At 37.8% G+C, this 19176-nt stretch overlaps 1 protein-coding gene across 1 annotated transcript in view; it reads right to left on the bottom strand.

The window, feature by feature from the left end:
- Positions 1-19176, bottom strand: part of MYO16 (myosin XVI) — a 297078-nt gene that overhangs the window by 50945 nt on the left and 226957 nt on the right. The window contains exon 28 of the mRNA XM_005145243.2: positions 6772-6871. Coding sequence (XP_005145300.2) covers positions 6772-6871 — 100 coding nt within the window. The remainder of the gene's footprint in view (positions 1-6771; positions 6872-19176) is intronic.

Here is a 19176-nt window from a genome sequence, read left to right as displayed (position 1 = left end):
TGTATGCTGAGATGGTGTGTAGGTGGCATGGAGGCAGTATTAGCTCATACTTAATAGGTGTCAAGGGAATCTGTAAAGCTGTTCTTTAGTTTAAAAAAGGCAATTTGTGGGAGTGCTGTGTGTTTCTGGCAGTACTTTCAAAATAGCTACCTACAAAAGACAGAGAACTATAATCTAATGATATTTTACACAATGACACACATTTTCACAGTGCATTAATGAAATGTAGGAAAAAAACTTAAAACTACTGTAAAATGTGTCTTTTTGCAGTGTACATGTCTGCAAAAATATTATAACGACAAACACCTTTACAAGGTACTGATCTCTTACAGGGACTGAACTGTTGTTTTTTAAAGGTTTCCTTTCTCTGCTTTATTTGTTAGCTTTTTTTTCACACATTTTAAGAGCCCTCTTTCTGGCAAATTAGTGACCTTGCACCATGGTACATGCTGAATAAACCTACAGTTTAGTATAGATTGTACATAGACTCAATATGAAGTATCTGAGTAGTCCAGTATTCACGCAAATGGCATTAAGGATTTATATAAGTGCTTGTCAGGCATTGGACTTTATGGAGAAAAACTATCATTCACAGTTCTGGGAAAGGGCATGAAAATAGTCATTCCTTTTCCAAAAGCTGCATGAACCTCATGGCTCTTTTTACCTGTGAGGTGACAATAAGGACTGCCTTAAAGGAAAGGAAGTGATCACAAAATAGAAGATACATGTAAAAAATCCTCAATGGAGGAAACGCTTATCTTATGGGATCTCTGTACTTACTGGACCTATCATTTTAGTCTTTCAAAGTTCTAGAAATACACACAGCACCAAAAGAAACAATATGAAAGTGTCTGTCTGTGAACTGAGAAATACAGGCAACTGGCACCAGGTACAGCAGTGACAAAGAAAATAAACCCTGAGGTTAGGCAACTGGGAAACTAAACCCGGACAACAGATGAACACTGAGACCAAATAATAAGCAAAGTATCTAGGAAAGAAAATAAGGGAAGAAAACAATAGAAAAGTGTCAAGAGATATAAAGGGGAGAAGAGGGGAGGGACAGAGATGGAATGAAGATATGAGAGATCTGCATGCAAAAGATATCAGAATGAAATAAACAGTTTGCAAGACTAGTAATCATAAGCAAGCCTTGAGAAGTGGATGGAGAAAGGGATGAATATATTCTATAGGAGGAAAAAAGATAGGAAGCAAAAATAGAGCTCTTTTTAAAGACTGAGAGCTTGTGAGCATTCTGATGTCAAAGTGAACCATCCATCCCATTCCCTGGCCAAGAGGACAGGATGGACTTGGGCTGTGAGACTGCAAGTGGTGGCTGACCCAGACCAGCCTTTTGGCAGTACTTGTGAGGTCTAAACACACTCTCTGGTGATTTCTGCTACAAACAAATTATTTCCGAAATATAATGGGATGACATAATGGGACAAAGATATAACAGGATAATATAAGTTTGCTGACATAATCTACAGTATGAGGGAAATACAGACAGTGGTGTTTTGATCACTGACCATTAACCAGGAAACTCCTCCTCCTGGGATTATTGTTTGTTTGTTTGTTTGTTAAATGTGACCTTCGTTATTTTAGAATTTCCTAAAAGAAAATTGACTCTTAAAATAAGATATTCAAAACAAAGAGGAAATTGACTTCCAGCACAGTTAAAATTGCTAAATGACTAATGAATAAATTGGCATACAATTTATGAGCATTCAAATTTTTCCTACTTGAGGGAAAAAAGATGAGTTAAGAATGCTTTATATATTACACTGCTTATAAAGTACTTTGGTACTTTATCATACCATGTACAAACCAATTCGTATTTAAATACAGCATGACCACTTTCATTGTAAGCCAAAATAAACAGTTCTCTTTAAAAAAGAAAAGTCTCTCTGAACTTAGCACACAATTTACACATTTGATTTCATGTACTTCTTCTCATTTCTCTGATTTAATCATATTCCACTTGTGTTCTATAGTCTTCTATTTAATCACAAATATACTTTCCCCAAAAGAACTCTGGTATGCTAATACTGCATAGTAATATATTGAAATAAAAAGAATACTTAAAACCAGCTGTATCAAATCCAGCAAATGAAACACCTGTAGATCAGTATATGAAACTGGTTCTCTTTGTGACAAATAAGACCTGTGGATCAAACTTCATTTTCCTTCTCCAGTTCTAGATGTGCTAGAAGAATTTAAAATCTCTAGATGGACTTCTAGGCTTTCTTTTTACTGAGGGCTTATTCTCTGCTTTAACATTCTTTTGAGTGGAAGTTTAATAATACAGCTCCACACTGGCAAAGAACACTTCTCCAGAAACACTGCCGGCTCCTCAAACAACTTTAGAAGCCTCTGTAGTTGTACAAATGTGAACTGGCACTAACAGGGTACCTACGTCATGCAACCACCTGATGCTGCTTTGGAACTTCATAAAAACATTCTGACTGACTTGCCTGTACTGCTTATTTCATACCTGATGAGTTTTTTGATCATCCCATTTAAACTTACTCTTTTCAAAATAAGTGACTTGTGCTCATAATTCAAGGTTACTGATAAGATGGAATCATTGTGTATTTGAAGAAGCAGGCAAAAAACTGGAAAGATAAACTAAGACACAGCTTTTATTAGACATTTTTAAGGATTGCTATCTTTTAACCAGACAAGCATATCTAGCAGTTAAAGGCTGAAAGATTCACTTTTAGTGAAGCTTGGCCTTTGCAATGCTTGTATTTAACAGCTGCACTATATAGCAAGAGCAAATTAAGCTGATGTTTTGTTTTACTTCTGGTATAATACAAGTTGTTTGCATTTCAGACAGCCCCATCTGAAGTAACTGAGAAGGGTTAATTGCAGACCACTGACCTTAGTGAAACAAAATGTAAAGCTCCAAGTTTTGATGTGAAGGCTCACTAAGCTATGAGCTAACTCTCCTTTATTGAATTTAGATTTGCAAGATTAACAGTGTGAGGAATGATAATCCAAACAAATGAAAGTTTTCTTATGTCAGTAAAAAGAGCCAAGGACTGTTTGTGCCCTGTACTTCTCCTGAAGCATGATAATGTTTGCAAGCCAGTCATGCTATTGGGATTGCAGGCTTTGCTTATACATCACTGCATGACAATAAATGAACACAGCACTGAAAAATGTGGGTTTTCTAATGTAACGGCCTTCAGAGATTCTGGAGGGTAGGACATTCTTCTGCTTTACATGGAGCAGCCAGTGCTTCCACTCAGTTTAACTCTAAAGTTACTACATATCATCTTGTTCCTTCTAACATTAATAGCAAAATTCTCACTGTCTTCTCTCCAGGGGTTAACAAGGTCTATTATGTTCACTCTGTATGGAGTCAGAATGGTTTGTTTTGATGTAAAAATCTTATTTTCTTTTACATTAGGTGTGCTTAAAAGTCAGAGCAAGTAACTAAACTTGCCATGATCAAGTATGTATTTAAGCTGAAAGAACACCTTATCTAGGCTGCACACAGTCGGGATGCAAAAACTGCCTTTCAATAGTAGCTCTGTGCTTTCATAATTTCCGTAGTTAAGCTAAGTGCATGACTGAAACTTCATGGTATGCCAGCTTCAATGAAACAGCTTTTTTATTGTCCTTGTTTAGTTATCTCCAGCTCAGCTTACCCAAGGAACAGCAACATTTCATAAACCTATCAACACTTCCCTAATATAATACTTTCTTCTCACACAGAAGCTGCTGAATCAACCACTAGACATTGGCTGATAGTGTTTGCTCTTGTGCTCTACTAGATGGTAGAAAATAAACCAAAATTGGATTCTGGTACTGGATCTTCTGCAGTTGTTCTCCATTTCTAAACAGACGGCAGTGTTTACAAGAGAAAAAAGAATTTGTTCTGCAAGTAGGCTCTGGGGTTTGTTGTTTTGTTGGTTAATAAAACACTCTCCAAACACAACTTACGTGAGAAGGAAAAGATGAATTGTCAAATACAAAGAAACAATTTTTTTAACTCACTGTTGTGCTCTCACTTCAGAACACAGATTTACTTTCCCCTCCCCCAAGTTAGTATCACCTTTCACAAAATGGGATGGTGGGGTACATTATGAGAAGGAAGTTAAGTAAAGTATCATCCAGATTCACTCAGCTGTGAAGCCCAGATCTTTCATTTTCCCTCTCTGCTGGGGCATTTACTGGCAACCTCATCCTCTGATGATGACATATAAGCAGGAGGTTGATTTCAGATGTGAGTTGCTTTCTCCTGAACTTCATAATCTCTGATGAGGCTGTTTGTGCTATCTATTTATTTTGTCAATTTATCTACCTGAACCTGCAAGAGCTCTTCAGGTAAGTGCAGGTAACAGTGTTGGGAAGACATTTTTTGACTTATTCATGAACCCCTGCATCAAATATTCAGTTCCAGGAGTGACTCATTTGAAGTAGTTATGGCTGCCAACAGTGGCTGAATAAACTGGTTATATGCATAACCCCCTACTTCTTGGATGATTTTAGTGATGCACTACAGATGACTCGTCCTCTGGCTGCACTAGCTGACATCACCTTGGGTTACTAATTCCTTTTTTCCTTTCTTCTAACATTTTGGTTTTTTTGTTTGTTTTTTTTTTCATAGTCCTCTGCTGTGAAAGCATCAGGGAGGGCACTCCTGACAACTGCAGATTGTATAAGCTTCCTCATTTAGATTGTTATTTAAAGTTCAACTTTCATGATTAGTCAAATGAATCAAAAAGATAATTGAGAGAGAGAGATTATGTGACACAGACATTAGTCATATTGTTGATAGTTGGATATATGGGTTTGTATTACCTACACAAAATGTGTCTATGTCAAGCTTGTATTCACTGGGCATTTGTCTTCAAGAAACTGGACCTAGAGTGAATTTTTCTCCTAGATTTTTCTTTCATTATTTTCATCTTTCTAACTGTTTGCCATAGCTCTCTTTGGCTTGAAAAAGGTCTAAAGAGAAGGTCAATAATTTTCTCAGACCTTGTTCATTTCAGCTTAGCCAGTTGCCATGTGCTGCTTATTTACAGTGTGACAACAGTATAACTGTCATTCCCCAACCTTCTTATTCCATTTAACTTACCAGTATCTCTTAAGAATTGTTTCTTTTTGGTTTGGAGAACAATGCATTATGCACTGATGTAGCTTTGCACACCTGACTTCTCCTGATGTTAATGACATTCTGGAGTCAGAACCTCTCAAATCTGGTTGAAACCACAAGCTTCGGTCCTTTGCATGTTGGAGGGATTCTGGTTTGTGATTTTACATTTTTTGTCTTTCAAGGTTTCAGGCTTGTTTTCAAACTCCAGTCACTACAGAATCACTAGTCTTGAGCTGCAGGCTTTCACTGATGGCCAATTGCTTTTTTTTTTTCATGCTGACACTGTTACTGGCTCCTGGGGAAATAAACTCCACAGGCATTCTGCTCTGTGTTTTGTGACTGAAGCACAATATACAATTACTGTTACACAGCTTTTCCTCAATGCTACACTTTTAGCCCCACACAACTTCTAAAGCTTAGTGGTATTCACAGTTCCAGATACTTGTAGCGAAAGCACATCTTATAGATCTTAATGATTATTTTTATAGGGAACCTAGTGGCAAGGAGGCAGAATGTACCCCTGAGATGACTTAAGAAACTAGGGTAAGGAAAGCAAGTCTATCTTAATATTGCTATCTTCTTCAGGGTCCATCCTTTTGTTCTTTGCTATTGAGGGAGTGACACTATACACACTTACTACTTCCTTTAGTGACTAAAAGAAGACTTAAATTTTGACCAAAGGGATATCTTATGTGTCCAAGTGCAGGTGATAATGCACGCATGCTTCCAGCTTAGCAGGGACCTACCTATTCTCCTACTATAAGAAATGTGGGCCACTGAGAAACACCCATAGCACAAAGTCCAACATAGTCCTTGTCCTTCATAAACAGTTGCAGAAATTTTTCCTGGTCATCTTAATGCTTAGAGGTCATACTTGAACTAGAAGACCTGTGTTAACCCTGTCCTTTAATATTCCCAAAGAAGCCTATAGGAGACCCTTGACCACTGCCCAGTCCCTAAACTTCATACTTGTCCCTGAAACTGGCATGGATGCTCCTCCTGTGGAACAGATTTCAGTCCTCCTAGGTTAGGAAAAGCCCTGCTGAAGCTCACACTGCCTGGGAAAATGCTCTACACATTAAGTCCCAGAAAGTTTCCCTTCTGTACAATAGCTTGTATAGTGTGCAAAAAAAACATTATTTTCTTTAGAAATTGCACATGTTAAAGAAATCATTCCTGCTCAATTACAAAGCTACCCAAAGCAGATAACCTTAGGTACTTTGTTCTATTTCTAGATCAGCAAAGTGCCTACAAAGGCACTGACTGGTTGTGAAGTCCTAATTATTTGTTTCTGACAGTATAGCATTTAGTATAGGACTTTACATAAAGAAAAGGTGCAGGGTTTTTTTTGTAATTCAGAAATCAGTCAATCACTAACATGTACAGCAGATACTTTTAAAAGCCTTGCTGCTAATTTACACAATGTACATGGCTTAATTGAAATCTTTTCCTTTCCCCAACAATACACTGCTTTTTCAACACAATAATCACAGCTACTCATATGCTAGAAAACTCAGAAAATCAGTTCAATTCTATCCCAAGGCATATATTAAATGTCAAAAGAATATGTTGCTGTGCAAAGAAGCTGGTGGCTTGCCACAATGAAAATGACTCAGCTAGCTTGTTTAAAGAATGATATTTTAATTGCTTTGTAGATCACAAACCTGCCAGCCTTGTAATTTACACTGCTGAAGAACAAGACGACATCTCTCCTTGGCAGATAACTTCTTCTCTCCTGCTTCTGTATCAGCCAAATCTTTATACCTAGAAAAATAGCAGAAGTAGAGTTACTCTAATATTGGCCTTGTTGACATCTTTGCAGAAATTGTCAGTTTTCCTTTGACTCTCAAATCTTTGGTATCTGAACTGGAAGCTTAGGATTCTGCTAAGGATGAATTAAACAAGAAGGCCAAACACTTTAAATCTTGTATATCATTAGACATGACCTTGGTTAATAACAGTATTGGACAAGTGATACCTAAAACCCAGATTTCCTTTCTGTCAGTTCTTTAGATGGTTCACTGCAAATCAGTGCAGAAGGAATGCAAAGCTTCACCAATCGATTTCATTGGTACTAAACTGGGTCACTGGAATGAGGAAAATATTTTTTCAGTATGTGTCATATGATATATGCCTAGTAAAGGGCAATTCATAAGAAAGTGACATTGATACAAATGTTTTCCATCAGTCTGAAATAATTCTTTACTTAATTTCAAATGCAAAGTCTTATAGCAAAGAAACTAAGGAACTTGATCAGTTTATAATGTTGGAAAGATCAAGAAAAGGCTTGATTACAGCATGGAATACCTTCAGAGACAAAATGCTAGACATTAAAGGGCTCTTTGATGTATGAGATAAAAGAACCAATGTAGGAAACTTCAGTCATACAAAGTCAAATACAGGATAAAATTAAAATTTTAACTGTGGATTATAACAACATATTACCAAAGAAACTGATAGATTTTATACATCTTGATGCTTCATATTATTACTATACTTTCCTGAAGGTATTCCTCAGTCTAGATCTGACTGCATGTAATGAGCTGGAATGCTTTTTCATTATAAAAAGGCAATTTTTGAAATTAAAGATTTTGCAAATGTGTCACTTTTGATTAAGCTCCCAATGAAACAGGTGTAAGTTTTGAAGTTTGCATGCTAACTGTATTTTCTGACATCTTATTTATTTGGTTCCTTTACAGCTGATTTCACTTATAGCTCTGCTGCAGTCCAAAACTCTGTTGTCTTGAGACCACTCACACAGACCACAGCAGGCAAAGCTGCAGGGCTGGAATGACTCCAGGGAAATCAATGGTCCCTGAAGCTGTAGTGACTCTGGAGCAACATCTGCAGCAAAGTGCTCTAAGACCATTTTTCACCTAGACTTCTAGTTTTCTGGACCTACACAGACCTTTGGGAATCTCAGCTCCTGTAGTCTGGAAATGTTCTCTGGTCTTACCTCCTGCTGAGGACTCCATAGCTACATCTACACTAGTAAATGAAATGTAAGAGGGATTATTTCTCTGGCATCTGGCAAAAGCCCAGCCTATTTATTAAATATTCTGCTGTGTTCTATCAGACTCTGTCACCTTTCAACACAGCACAGCCACAACTAAGATGCATTCTGGGCCTGGTCGCTAGCTGGTCCTAACTCCCAAATTGTGCCCAGGAATTGTTTGGAGAAATGCTGGTTTGAAGATGCCAAAACTTCACCAGAGACCCTTTTGGTTAGTCTAACACTCCATACTGGCAGCAGAAAACTGTGGATCCTACTTTCCCAACTGTTCAAATAGATGTATGGTCATGAAGACATTTGTCTTATAGACTGTTATTAAGGCTAGGGCTACCTTGTTTCCATGCCTGTATCAACTGAATTTTCTTAGAAATCATGGAGAACAAGAGGTGTTAGAGAGACAACTGATGGAAAGCTTAGCAACTGCTGACTGAAACAGATGATTCAGCATTGACTCACAATGCATGAAGAAGTAACTCAGAAAGTGGTCAGCCTGAAAGTCACTCACAGCAGAAACCTGAAGAAACATGTTTCATTCCTGAAACAGAGCCAAATTAAAATTTAAAACGTCAGATTCCCAGTTTGGATCAGATTTATTTTAGATCCATGCAAATCACAGGACTCAAGGATAACTATTCTTTACAATCTGTATTATACAGGAAGCCATACAAAAAAGATCCACTGTTTTTCCCCAGCTTTAAAAGTCTCTGAAATTCTACCACATTATCCTAGAAGTCTAATTAAAAGTTCACAATTCCCTCTTATCCATTAAAGCAAGCTCAATCTTAGAAAAGAAAGACGGGCTAATGGTTGTGTTAGCAGAAAAAGACCTACCTCTGGAAATTTAATTCCTCCACAAACTTCCTCTGTGAATATAGCAAGTTATATGGAAGATGATCTACCTTTTCCTATGTCAGACACTGAAAAGCTACACTCCTAGCCTGAGTTAGTCATCTTGTTCTCAAGACAAGTCTGTGAAGATAGGTATTTTCATAGGGTGACTTGTTCTATGCATCCTAGATATTTTTATTAAAATGAGAAGAGATTGCCCTCTGGAGGTGCCTTTCTCTATCGATCATAGATAGAAATCCAGGCTGGATGGATGCTTGCTGCATTCTGAGTGGCTGAGAGGCAACTCATCTTTAGGTCTACTTCGCTGGCTGACTTACTCAAATGCAGAGTAACTAACACAGGGACTAACAGAACTTCCTTATTTCTTCTATTTATCTCATTCAAATATACTGGCTATCTAAGCACCTAGCATGAAAAAGTACCTTTAGGCCTGCTGTCTTCATCTGCTATCTCAGATTAATCATTTTTATCTTGTATAAGGCTGCTTAAATAAAATTAACACAAAATTTGTAGCCATTTTTCAGCCAGAATGGTTCCCTGATTTGATTCTTTGCCCAGTTGTGCAACTAGCATTAACACCAGGGAAATAATAGGAATGGATAAGTGCAAATGAGCAGATCACACCTGTTGGTGGCAGCTCCAGTATCTTCTGGACAAAAGTGGTGGTCTGCTCATAAGCTTATTTGATTTATAAGCTTATTTGATCTTTTTTTGTGCTTGATTTTAAATGAGATGAAATAATTAAAGTTTCTTCAGTATTTTTTCCTTTTGGGGTATTTTAAACTTGCAATTACCTTTGGAAAAAAGATATGTTAAAAAGAAAGCAAGCCAAAATTGACAATAAACTAACAGGTAAAGAAATAAAATCTTGTGAGACATTATTATCAAAATGAAAAATGACGTATCTTTAGTGCATTATTAGATCCCTTCTACTGTGAACTATGTGTTACCATGTGGACACAATAATTTAATGTCCTCTTAAATTTAACCCTTTTATGGTCTCGAGAATAGCAAAAGTACTTGCTATTTTTCAAATTCACTGTATCACAGAAAACAGTCATAAAAATACTGAATTTATGGTCAGGCTTGTATTGGTAAACTAGAATTATTTGCAAACAACAGGGCTTGTTTCTGGGGAAATATAATCTGGAGAGTCTTGAAACTTTATCTGAAAATTCGTCCCCTACCACTGCAACCTTAGTTCCCTCTGAAATCAATGAACAACCTCAACTAAACACCAGCCTTCTTCTCACTGACAGGTCATACATTTTACCCCAAGTAAATAATGCAGAGAGTATTTGTAAGGCTTTAAGGAGGATTTTGAGGAAGTCAGTGAGTACATCAAGTGCTACCTTGCTAAAAAATGTCTTCAGGTGAAATACACTTCAGCTAAACTTGGATTGATGAGTTGGTTGTCTAGACTTTCTTAAAAGGTAGTAAAAGACACTATTCAGGTGTCATACACACTACTGTAATATTGATGCTTAAAATAGGTCAGATGAATTGTGCACTGTAAGACCTCCATTTCTTTCCACTGAGTATAAAAATAGTCTATGCTCTTGACTCTAGCATAGACATGTAATATTATACAAAGTGAAACTCTCTCCTAGCTGTTTCAAATAGCTGATAAAAAGCAATATTTCATGGCCTAGTCAGAGCAACGCATTCACGAAGGGATTCAAACCAAAATACAAACCAGGGAGATTTAAAGAATTAAACTGAATCAACACCCCTTCACCACCATGTCAAGACTAATGTAGTGTCAATCAGGAAACAAATGCAAGACCTCTTGCAATTACAAGTTCAGACAGGGAACACTACCATCTGGGATACTCTCCCCACTGCCCCTCCAAAGGAAATCAAGGTGAGAGAAGCTCCTTTTTCTTTCCTTTTTCTTTTTGTCCTTAGCACTCTCCTTGTCCTAACTTGTCACTTTTATACACCTAAGCAGAAGAAAGACCTTTTGGCTAGACAAGCTAGTACTGTGAACATGTACAGACTGGCCAGGATAGTCTGGTGTTGCAGCAGCTGTGCTCTGACCTCTATTCCTTTGCTTCTCAGTGATGCTCTTTATCAGGGAGATTTTTTGTTTGTTTGGACTAGATACTGCTGCCAGTGCCTTCAGGTAGGTTGTGAATATGGAAAACTCAGTCCTCTTGTGTCTTCACAGATAAGGATGTTATCTGATCATTTTCTCCCTCACTTCCCTAAGTGCACAGCTGACAAGATCCAGCAGGCTGTTTTTCCCTGAGACAGAATATTCTCCAGCTCAGGTTATGGCACAGTAACCCACAGTAATATTCTAAGGCTCAGCATGCTATTTGATTTACATGGAGTGTGCACAAATAAGCTGCAGGGCTGTCCTCCCAGCAATGTGTGCACAGCAAATCTTTAAGCATTGAAATAAACACCACGCACTCCATTTCAAGAGCACATCAACATGTGAAGAAGATACTGATGGAAAGAACACGGCAAGTACAAAGGGCACAAAAACAAGCAGCTCCAAATCAACACCTTAAACAATCCACACAGATGGAACTGAAGCCTCAGAACTGGTTTTTCCATTTGTTTGTTTGTTTTCTGCTATTCTTTTTCTCAAATCTCTCTCTTGCTTAGCTAACAGAGACCAAAAATGACAAAGTCAGAGGTAGCTACTGACTTGCAACCCAATGTAAGAGAACAGCTTCTAGCACCAGAACTCAAATCTTTCCTGAAAGCAACTTCTTTCAAAGAGTTTGTGTTGTTATTTAAAAAATAAAACTCACATATGGCTGGCATGCAACTGCTTTACAGGAGTACCAAGTAACATAATTTTAAGTTTTAAATATCTAAACACAATTTATGAAAGGAAAAATAATCAGTCCTGACAGTGTAATTCATTATGTTGCAGTTTATTTTTCTCTTTGTTTACTACAATGTATTCTGTTTGCCAAGTAAAATGGCATGATTTAGTAAGATCTATTCAAAAGGTAGTGAATAAAAGGCAGCAACCAAAATTAACTTGTATCCTGTATTTCTGCTAGGGGAAATGTAAAAATTGTCATCAGAAAGGAGCAAAACCAAGTTGTGCTGTCTTGCTAAATTCTTTTTCCCTTTCTAAACTTCCTCTTTTCTTCCTCTGACAACCGGTAACAGATTGATGTATTATTATAGTCTGTAAAGTATGTGAAAGAGATGGACTTCGTTTGCAGAACTTGTCACTATGTGCTCATAACTCAGGATTTTTAGGTTTGTTTCTTGGATTTAGGGAGGATGGAGAGAGTGGGTTCAGTATAATTTGTATTTGAAATATCTATGGAGTGAGAGCTGAAATATCTAGAGGACCTATCTACAGAAGGTGCAGAAGACAGAAACCTACTGAAAAAAAAAAAAGAAAGAGGATGCCTGCAAATTTTTCAAGTAACAGAAGCCTTACAAAAGCAGTCAGCAGCAAAGAACAGGATGGAATTTTGATTCATGTTAGTGTACATGATGGATACATACTCATTCCACTTCCCTGTGTTATATTCCTTTTTTTTTTTCTTGAAGGAATAACCTAATTATTTTTGAAATACAAGGAGCATGGGAAATTTGCCCAGGGAGGTTGTGGAGTCTCCTACGCTGGAGATATTCAAGGCCTGCCTGGACAAGCTCCTGTGTGATGTACTCTAGGTTACCCTGCTCTTGCAGGGGGGTTGGACTAGATGATCTTTCAAGGTCCCTTCCAACCCTTGGGATTCTGTGATTCTGTGATTAGAAACGGGGAAATAGATTATTACAGTTCCAAGAAAAGAAATGAAAACTGATTCTGCCAAACTCTGTACAATACACAAGACATAAATATCTCATTATCCAGCATAAATATTAACAACCAATGCAAGTATTCAAAATTTTGGAGAGAATAAATCATTGTATGTGGAGAAGGGATGCTATTATAAGTAAGAGATTATAACAGACAAACTGACTGAATTTTATAGGAGCACAGAAATACAGTATAAGAAGACAGTAAGATTCACCTTTATACAAAACATTTTGCACTGTGGCTGCTTCATACAACCTTACAGAAATAATTCAGACTGGTGTAGAGGTGAGCATGAAATGCAATTTGCCTGATAGACATGAAACAGTAAGTATATACAGGGGGTTGGAAGTAGATGATAAGGTTATAGAATCATAGTATAGTTAGGGTTGGAAAGGACCTTAAGATCATCTAGTTCCAACCCCCTGCCATGGGCAGGGACACCTCACACTAAACCATATCACCATTCTATGACTCTTTGGCAATTAACCAAAACTTTTAGAGTACCTGCCAACCACATCAGTGTTAGTTTTTAAAACATCCTAATTGATATCAAGCAATACACAAGTACATGGCTAGACCTGCAGACCAACAAATGAAAACAGGAAAATACCTCAGAGTTACATACTGGGATAAAAGACAAAAAATAATTACTACGAAATAAAAGTGGAAAAGACCCACAGAATCCCCAGAACAAAATTTTAGTCACCTGCATGCGGGTCAGCCACTGGCCTCATGTGAAGCTCAGTACAGACTTCTGAGCTCAGGACTATGAAATCCACTGGATCAGAATACCCTTGCATAAGAATTGGTCATTTGGGATATTGTAACTTAGACTGAATAACAAGTAATGTAAATTTCTCAGATACAGATACTATTTTGTGATGGTGGACAGACAAATGACTTAACGGATTTGTCTGTTTTTTTGTCTTTCCTAAATGCCATGCTTTTGCATTAGGTTTTGCCACCCTTAATCTTTTCTAGACATCTGAATTTCAGTTTCTGGAGAGAAGAAATAACAAAGACATGTGTCTCTTAATCCTAGACTATTTATTCATATACTTCATGTAATTAAGTATGGGCTTCCTCATTTCAGACAATGTGGCAACAGAATAATAAATAGAATATAAATTATAGTTCAGCTCTTGGGATTAGTGTATTCAGCTATGCAAATAAAAAATGAATTCACAACATCTGCTAAAGATTTGCATTACAATACTTTTGCATCATCTTCCTTAAAGCTGACATTCCCATTCTATCTTGAGAAAGCAATGTAAAAATATATTTAAGAAATTGGCAAAAATGACACATTATCTCAGAAATATGCTAGCAGCAAATAGACAAGCAGCCCTATTATATGAACACACACCTCCAACTCTGTAAATGTTTACATTTACCCCTTGATAGGTAGACCTTCTCCATAGCTAACTGCCTCTTCACACTTGGGCACTCCACAAACATGTACACAGAGCATTAAATGCTTTCCTGTCCACAGAATATATGGACTTTAGATCAAATCTACCTTTCTTTATCAATCTGCTAATTTGATTCGGCATAACACAGGTGTGATGTAGGACTGGTGTGAAATGAAGCTAGTGTCCTGCACAGATATGGCCATGTGAAAATAGGGTCTGAAAATTAAAAGTTGTCCTGCAAAACTAAAAGGTCAAAAATTACAGAAGATCCAAAGGTACCCTTTTCTTTTTTTAACAGAGGCCAGAATAAAGGAATGCCTGGGAGTAGAAGTCAAAAAATGATTTAACAGATAGGGAAATCTTTGCCCTTTCCTAACACAGAGGAAAAACCTACCTTGCGAGTCTGAGGCACATCTTGCTACTCAAGTTACAAGGAATTCGAAGATTTCTTACGCATGTCTTTGAGATTATACTACAAGGCAAGAGTTTTGGGGATTATCGTGGTATTGTGTACTTGGTTTCCTGCATACTTGCAGCTGGGCCTCACCAGCAGGCCAGTCTTTGGTAGGTCAGGATAGAAAGTTATCCTTCAAAGGGCTTGTCTGCAGATGTGCAGGCACAGTGGTGGGCATGATATTACAATGGGGTGAAATTAAGAGAAGACTTTTAAATGGTATTCGGAGAAGGCCATACTAAGCCCCAGCTCCTGTCCCAGGGCTTGGAAGCCTGGAGTCAGATGCCTAAAATAACTGTGAGCAGCTTGTGCAAAACAAAATGACATGACTTTTTCTGAAAAATACATAAGGTATTTTCAGAAATGTGATGTGAGTCTGAGTTGAAATACCAGACCAGACTTACACACTTTCTCACCTGGTCTCCTGGACAGATTGCTACATCTTCATTGGCTCATTGTCTGTCCAAAAAGCACTTCCCAGATCATTTGGAAATAATCCAAGGAAGACATATATTAGAATCATAGAACAGAATCATAGAATAGTTAGGGTTGGAGAGGACCTGAGGATTGTCTAGTTCCAACCCCCCTGCCATTGGCAGGGACACTTCACACTAGGCCATGTTGCTCAAGGCTCTGTCCAACCTGGCCTTGAACATTGCCAAGGATGGAGCATTCACAGCTTCTCTGGGCAACCCATTCCAGTGCCTCACCACCCTTACAGTAAAGAACTTCTTCCTTATATCCAAGCTAAACTTCCCCTGTTTAAGTTTGAACCCGTTACCCCTTGTCCTGTCACTACAGTCCCGGATGAATAGTCCCTCACCAGCATCCCTGTAGGCCCCCTTCAGATACTGGAAGGCTGCTATGAGGTCTCCATGCAGCCTTCTCTTCTCCAGGCTGAACAGACCCAACTTTCTCAGCCTGTCTTCATACAGGAGGTGCTCCAGTCCCCTGATCATCCTTGTGGCCCTCCTCTGGACTTGTTCGAACAGTACCGTGTCCTTTTTCTGTCGAGGACACCAGAACTGCACACAATACTCCAAGTGAGTTCTCACAAGAGCAGAGTAGAGGGGCAGGATCACCTCCTTTGAGCTGCTGGTCATGCTCCATTTGATGTAGCCCAGGATATGGTTGGCTTTCTGGGCTGCCAGTGCGCACTGCTGGCTCATGTTCATTTTCTCATCCACCAACACCCCCAAGTCCTTCTCCAGAGGGCTGCTCCGAATTTCTTCTCTGCCCAAACTGTAGCTGTGCCTGGGATTGCTCCCACCCAGGTGTACGACCTTGCATTTGGCATGGTAAACTTCATGAGGTTGACCTCAGCCCACCTTACAAACGTGTCAAGGTCCCTGTGGATGGCATTCTTTCCCTTCAGCATATCACCTGAACCACACAGCTTGGTGTCATCGGCCAAGTTGTTGAGGGTGCACTCAATTCCACTGTTCATGTCACCGACAAAGATATTACACAAGACCGGTCCCAACACTGATCGCTGAGGGACACTACTCCTTACTGGTCTCCAGCTGGATATTGAGCCATATTGCAGAAGCATAAAGCAAAACCAGAGTAAAATGGAGAATTTTATATTAAAGGGAAATAGGATTGAATTCGATGTTCCACCTAGATGATGCTTTATTTCTTCCTTGCTTATGTTTTTATTTTTCTATGCAATACTGACTCTGCCAAAGAGGAACGGAAATACATAAAATCCTTCCCACAGTGCCCACCAGTATCTCAGACAGGGTGCACTGGGATTATGGGAAAGGTTTCTAGGAACTTCTTAAACCATACAAGCAAAACAGCTTCTCTGAAGTTCACCTTTACCTGTCTTCTGTGGGAGCTTCACTTGTGCCCTCTGAACCCTGTGAGTAGTATCAGTCTGGGTAAGAGAGCTCTGAACTGTATAATGTTTAGACAGGTCATTATAAATGGTTAGACAAACTATTTTAAAAAAGAAAAATAAATAAAATAAATATAAAAGCAACATGTTTTCAAGATAGGCTAAGGCTGCCCCTTGGCATACTGTCTCAATACTGGACAAGATTCTGCTGTCATCTACTGTGGAGTACAGCAAGAGTAATTCTACTAAAATTCATGATGTTAAATTAATGCCATGTTTGTCTAAGAAAAAGAAAAGAACACAACGATCCAGTGATTAAGATACATAAAAGGATTTTATATGCATGCTTGCATAGGATTTTGTTTGTTCTCAGATGTCACCAGTATTAACTGACTCCTATTATTCAGTCTGACTAGGAAATATAGCTTTAGGAAGTCTTCTGCTGAAGATTAAATGGTTGTAAAGAATATCAAGATGTGGATAAAGAGAAAAAGGGTGCCATGAATGTCTGAGTTGAGCAGAAAGAATTCAACAGCTGCAGAGCCACAGAAAGAAAAAACAGCAGGAGGGTCACAATCGCTTTTGAGTGTGGGGCAGCTGGACTGCATTTATACAAGTCCTGTGAGCAGAAAAAAAACCCTGTCAAGAGCAACTAATATTTTTCTAGGCACTGAAAGTACACAGTTACGTGTAATTAATCAGTAAATACAAAGGAATTATTTTAAAGCTATATAGTAAAATTAATCTATCCATGTGGCCATTTGCACCTTAATTAGATAATTCAAAGTTCCTGCACAGAGCCATTTGCATAAACTAATGTGTTGTATACTCACTTCTTTAAAATGTTTATTTTAATAAAGAGAGGCTGTTTGTATTAAGTTGAGAGGTCTATTATTTTAATAGATGTTTCCTTAAAAGGTTTTCAATGTATAAGGATTAGTGAAGATATTAGTGGTTGATAATATTTTCTTTTAATGGATTTATTTCTATGGCAGGCATTTATCTGAACTTCTTACTACCACATATAAATCTATGTCCATTATCTTTGTCATTATGTGATGTCAGCAAATTATGAAGTATTCAATAATTATGTTCATTGAAACATCAAGGTTCTGAAATAATTTAATGTTATTAGCTGCTTGTTATAGGCATACAGAACTTTCAATAACCTTATTTGTAAACAAATGCAACTTTATCTACTTTTATAATCCGGACTTTTACTTGGAATCCAGTACTGTGGTAGGTATTTTAGTAATCTGTGGAAACATTTCTCCATGTTTAGAAACAGCACAAGCTTTTACATTCACAGATGTGAAATATGCATATAGATATTCTAAGGATATCATATAGTAAAAGTGTTATTCAGCGATTTAATAAAAATATTCAGTTAATACTGACGGATAAGAAATGTCAAATGCTAGTGGAAGCTGAATGTCAGTCCAGAGGTACCATGGGTGGCACTTAACTCTGGAAATGAAATACACATATTAAACTATCACAGATTCTTCCTTAAAATAAAGAAAACCACCGGGACTGCTGAAACAGTTCAACCACAGTTGTGACTGCATGTGCCAAATAATTTTATCATTGCCTAATAAAATGAACATAGCTAGGAAAAAAAATAAGGTAGAAGACAAAAGAGCACAAAAAAAATACCTTGTATAACCCTAGTAGTGGTGAGAGAATAATGCCTTGAGATTCTCCTTGAAACAGCCTAAAAGCCAGGACATTCTGTACTGCAAACAACAATAACCTCCCTGTAAGGAGCTCCTCTGACTAAGTTTTATACATTCTATACTAAACATAATATAAAAAGTGCTGGAAGATTGCACATCAAACATTTGGAAGCTACAAGCTGCTGGACTTAAAACTGATCATGCCACCTTTATTTCCCTGTATCCATTTTATTACCTAATTACATCTCTCCCGCTCAAGGGGCCCTTTTTCATGTCGATCCTGCAGAACTCTTAAGTACATGACATGAATAATTCAACTGACTTCAGTGGAATGGCACAGTAGTTTACACCCATTTGTAATCGCTTTAGCAAATGAGAGTTTCATTATAAAACTCAGAAGATGCCCAGCAAACAATGCTGTAATTTATTTTTGCCTTCTAAATAGATACTAAAGCTAGATGGCTGAGCTACCATGGAAAACTCCCGCTAAAAAATAGAAACAGTGTCAGTAAGCTCCAGAAACACCAGCAGCTTTATCATTCTCATAGTCGAATGTTAGACATGTAACATAAGGACTGATATTTTTCATGTACAATACTACCTATTCTGTGGATAGAGAACCACTAGTATTACAGTGTTACAAACCCCCAACTCTATCCCTTGATATAGATGGGAACCAGACTGAGAAAGTGAAATGCCTGCAAAAATGGACAAACCTAAAATAAGTCAGTTGAATCATATTTAAAAGTGACAATTTTTCTCTATACACTATAAGGTAAGTCCAAGTTAATCAGATGAATCACCATAGGCATCTGAAGCTATCTGGTACATTTCTTTTCTTTGGAGTATTAAACAAGACCTAAAGGGGAAAATGGAGAAAGCAAGCCAAACAGCTACAAAGAAACAACCCCAAAGGGGGTGAACCAAAAGAGTCTGTTCAACGCAAAGAACTATTTAGAGTTTGTTCATAACATAAATAGGCCAGATACTATCACTGTGCTTTTACATTGTACAAATATGCTTCAAATGGCCTATAGCCTCTAA

Source organism: Melopsittacus undulatus, chromosome 2 (genome assembly GCF_012275295.1).
Source record: "Melopsittacus undulatus isolate bMelUnd1 chromosome 2, bMelUnd1.mat.Z, whole genome shotgun sequence".
Taxonomy (NCBI): Eukaryota; Metazoa; Chordata; class Aves; order Psittaciformes; family Psittaculidae; genus Melopsittacus; species Melopsittacus undulatus.
The sequence above is the reverse complement of the archived record's forward strand: the minus strand, read 5'-3'. Positions and strand labels throughout refer to the sequence as shown.